Consider the following 3,027-nt stretch of genomic DNA (forward strand, 5'->3'; position numbering starts at 1 on the left):
AGCAGCAACGCAGCCAGCAACAATCACAAGCCTGCAGCAGCTCTGGGTACTCCTGCTGCGCTGCAACAGACTCTACATCTCTGTAAACCCTTGACTTCTTTTTTGAAACCCTAAACCCTCGTCCTTCGCTAAGGAAGGCCATTTTTCACTTCGAGGGTTCCCCTGTATAGACCCTAAACCCTAAACCCTAGACCCTCGGGCGCAAACCCTCGTTTTCGATCGGGCGCAAACCCTCGTTTTCGATGTGCGCTCATCGGAGGAAGACGCGCCCCCACTGAGCGCTTAGCTGCTGCTGCTGCTGCTGCTGATACTGCAGCAGCAGCAGCAGCAGCAGATTCAGTGGCAACTCAGCAGCTACTTCTGCAGGGCTGCCAGCAACAGCTGCTGCGCATTGCCTGGACGAGCTGCTGCTGAAGCAACCCGTTAAGCAGCAGCAGCAGCAGCAGCAGCATGGGAAGGCCACGGAACTCGGGTGCAGCAGCTGCTGCAGCGAAGCATGTAGCAGCAGCAGGCCGTCAGAAATCGCTGCTGTCCAGCTGCAGCAGCAGAAGGACTAGTTGTTACTCAAGCAGCGAAGAGCGCGTTAGCAGCAAAGGCAGCAGCAAGAGCAGCAGCAGCAACTTGAATCGGCCGCAGGGTCTTTTTGCAGTTAAGAAGGAGCCGTCGGTGCAGCAGCAGCAGCAGCAGCGGCAGCAGCAGCAGCAGCAGCGGCAGCAGCAGCAGCAGCAAGTGAGGAGACGTGGGCGGCCTGCTGCTGCTTCCTCCTCTGCTGCAGAGCCAGTAGAAGCACTTTCGGCAGCAGCAGCACCAGCAGCAGCAGCCGCAGAATCCCTGCCGCCTTGGCTGCAGCTGATGCTGGGCACATTCAAGCTGTACATACACCGCAGCATATCCCTTGCTGCTGCTCTGCAGCGGCTCTCGGGGGTGCTGCAGCAAGCAGCTGCTGCTGGAGCTCCTGCGAACTGTAGCAGCAGCAGCAGCTGCAGCAGCAGCAGGGAGCCTGATGCAGCGCAGCTAGCAGAATGCGTGGCCCGGCTTTGCCTCCGCCTGGCTTTGCTGCTGCCGCGGCTGCCGCAGCGGGAGGCGCAGCGAGTTGCTGCGCTGCCGCTGCAGCTGCTGCTGCGGGCCGACGAGCTTGCTGCTGCTGCTGCTGCTGAAGATGGGGAGCCAGTGGCTGGCGAAGCAGATGAGAACAGGAACTCGCAGCAGCAGCAGCAGGTGCTGCTGCAGCAGCAGCAGCTGCAAGAGAAGGAGATGGGCAGAAGCCCACAGCAAGAGTACCCGCTGCTGCACGTACGCACTCGTGTTGTTGCTGCTGCTGCCATTGGCAGTGTTGCTGCTGCGGACTTAGCACCAGCTGCTGCTGCTGCTGCTGCTGCTACAGGGTCTCTGGAGGCGTTTGCTGCCGCTGCTGATGGCGAAGCAGCGGCCGGTGCGGCTAGGAACCGCCTGCTTGCTGCTGCAGCTGCTGCAGCTGCTGCAGCAGCAAGCTGCGGGGTGTCGATACACCCCACACTCCCTGCTGCAGCAGCACCTGCAGCAGTGCCTCGCTTTCATGCAGCAGGGAAGAGACCCGCAGCAGCGGAGGCTGGCGCTGCTGCTGCTTGACAGCTACCAGAATGTAAACCCTAAACCCTAAACCCTAAACCCTCGCTTTGTCTCCAGCTGCTCTCCGCTTACTCTGATGAGTGTAGGAGACCTCTTATTAACGGTTTAGAGGCAGTGCTTTGGGTTTAGGGTTTAGGGTTTAGGGTTTAGAATTTGGGGTTTAGGGTTTAGGGTTTAGGGTTTAGGGTTTGCTGCAGGACGCAGCAGTGAAAACTGCCTTCATCCAGGCCCTCACGGACGAGGCCCCAGCTGTGAGGCGCGCTGCAGTGCGGCGGCTGCTGCTGCCGCAGCTGGACCTGCAGCAGCAGCAGCAGCAGCAGCAGCAGCAGCAGCCAGTGGAGGCGCAACAGGAGAAGCAGCAGCCAGAGAAGCGTGAGCAGCACGAAGCGGAGGAACCACAATTGCAGCAACAAGTGCAGAAGCAGCTAGAACTGCAGCAGCAGCAGCAGCAGCAGCAAACCGAGGAGAATGAAGCAGCAATAAATGAGCTGCTGACGAGGGCCTTTGACGCCGCAGCTGAAGTCCGAGCAGCACTTTACAGAAAGCTCTCAACGTAATCCCAATCCCTAAACCCTAAACCATAAACCCTAAACCCTAATTTTGCACTTCAAATGGAGACCCAAATCCCTTCACACTCAGCAACACCCGTCACATTTCTCGGCTCTGTTTGTAGGCAGCTGTAGCCAACCACTTAGGGTTTAGGGTTTAGGGTTTAGGGTTTAGGGTTTAGGGTGTAGGGTTTAGGGTTTAGGGTTTGAGTGGCAGGGTTGAGGGTTTGCTGACGCCCCAAAAAAGGACTGAGCTGGTGATGGTGGGTTTAAATGACAGAACTGCTTCAGTGAGGGATAGTTGTTTGAAGATGCTGCGGGCTTGGGTGCAGCAGCGGGACCTGCTGCTGCAGCGCCAGCAGCAGCAGCAGCAGCAGCAGCAGCAGCAGCAGCAGCAGCAGCAGCAGCAGCAGCAGCAGGTCAAGCAAGAGGAGCAGGTGCAGCAGCAGCAGGAGCAGCTCGAAAAGCCGCAGGAGCTTCAAGGGCCGCCAGAGGAGGCGCAGCAGCGAGTGCAGCAGAACGAGCAACACGAGCAGCAGCAGCAGCAGCAGCTTGAGCAGCAGCAATTTACTGCTGCATGCGGAGGCCTCGTGGCCTTTATTGAGGACTTGGGCGAATGCCTTCCTGCAACAGAGGGGGCCATCGAGTTGGCAGTCAAGGAGCTCCTCCTCGCTTACCCAAACGAGGGTACTGCTGCTGCTGCTGCTGCTGCTGTTGCTGCTGCTGCTGCTGTTGCTGCTTTTGTCGCTGCTGGTGTTGCTGCTGCTGCTGCTGCTACTGCTGCTGTAAGACGCATTTTCCACCTGAATCCTCGAGCCTGCAAGTCAAATCTCCTCCAAAAAATATGCTGCTGCTGCCTGCTACTCCTGCT

The 3,027-nt window shown here is 58.5% G+C and overlaps 1 protein-coding gene across 1 annotated transcript; it reads left to right on the plus strand.

The window, feature by feature from the left end:
• Positions 1-450: 450 nt before the first annotated feature.
• Positions 451-2,843, plus strand: ETH_00000795 (uncharacterized protein; the record flags this gene model as incomplete). Its single annotated transcript, XM_013380855.1, has 4 exons — positions 451-1,293; positions 1,385-1,621; positions 1,806-2,161; positions 2,374-2,843. Coding segments are annotated over 4 exons (1,906 nt in total), but the record flags the coding sequence as incomplete, so codon positions are not given.
• Between the last annotated feature and the right edge of the window lie 184 nt (positions 2,844-3,027).

This window comes from Eimeria tenella, genomic scaffold (genome assembly GCF_000499545.2).
Source record: "Eimeria tenella Houghton genomic scaffold, Eth_scaff959, whole genome shotgun sequence".
Lineage (NCBI taxonomy): Eukaryota > Apicomplexa > Conoidasida > Eucoccidiorida > Eimeriidae > Eimeria > Eimeria tenella.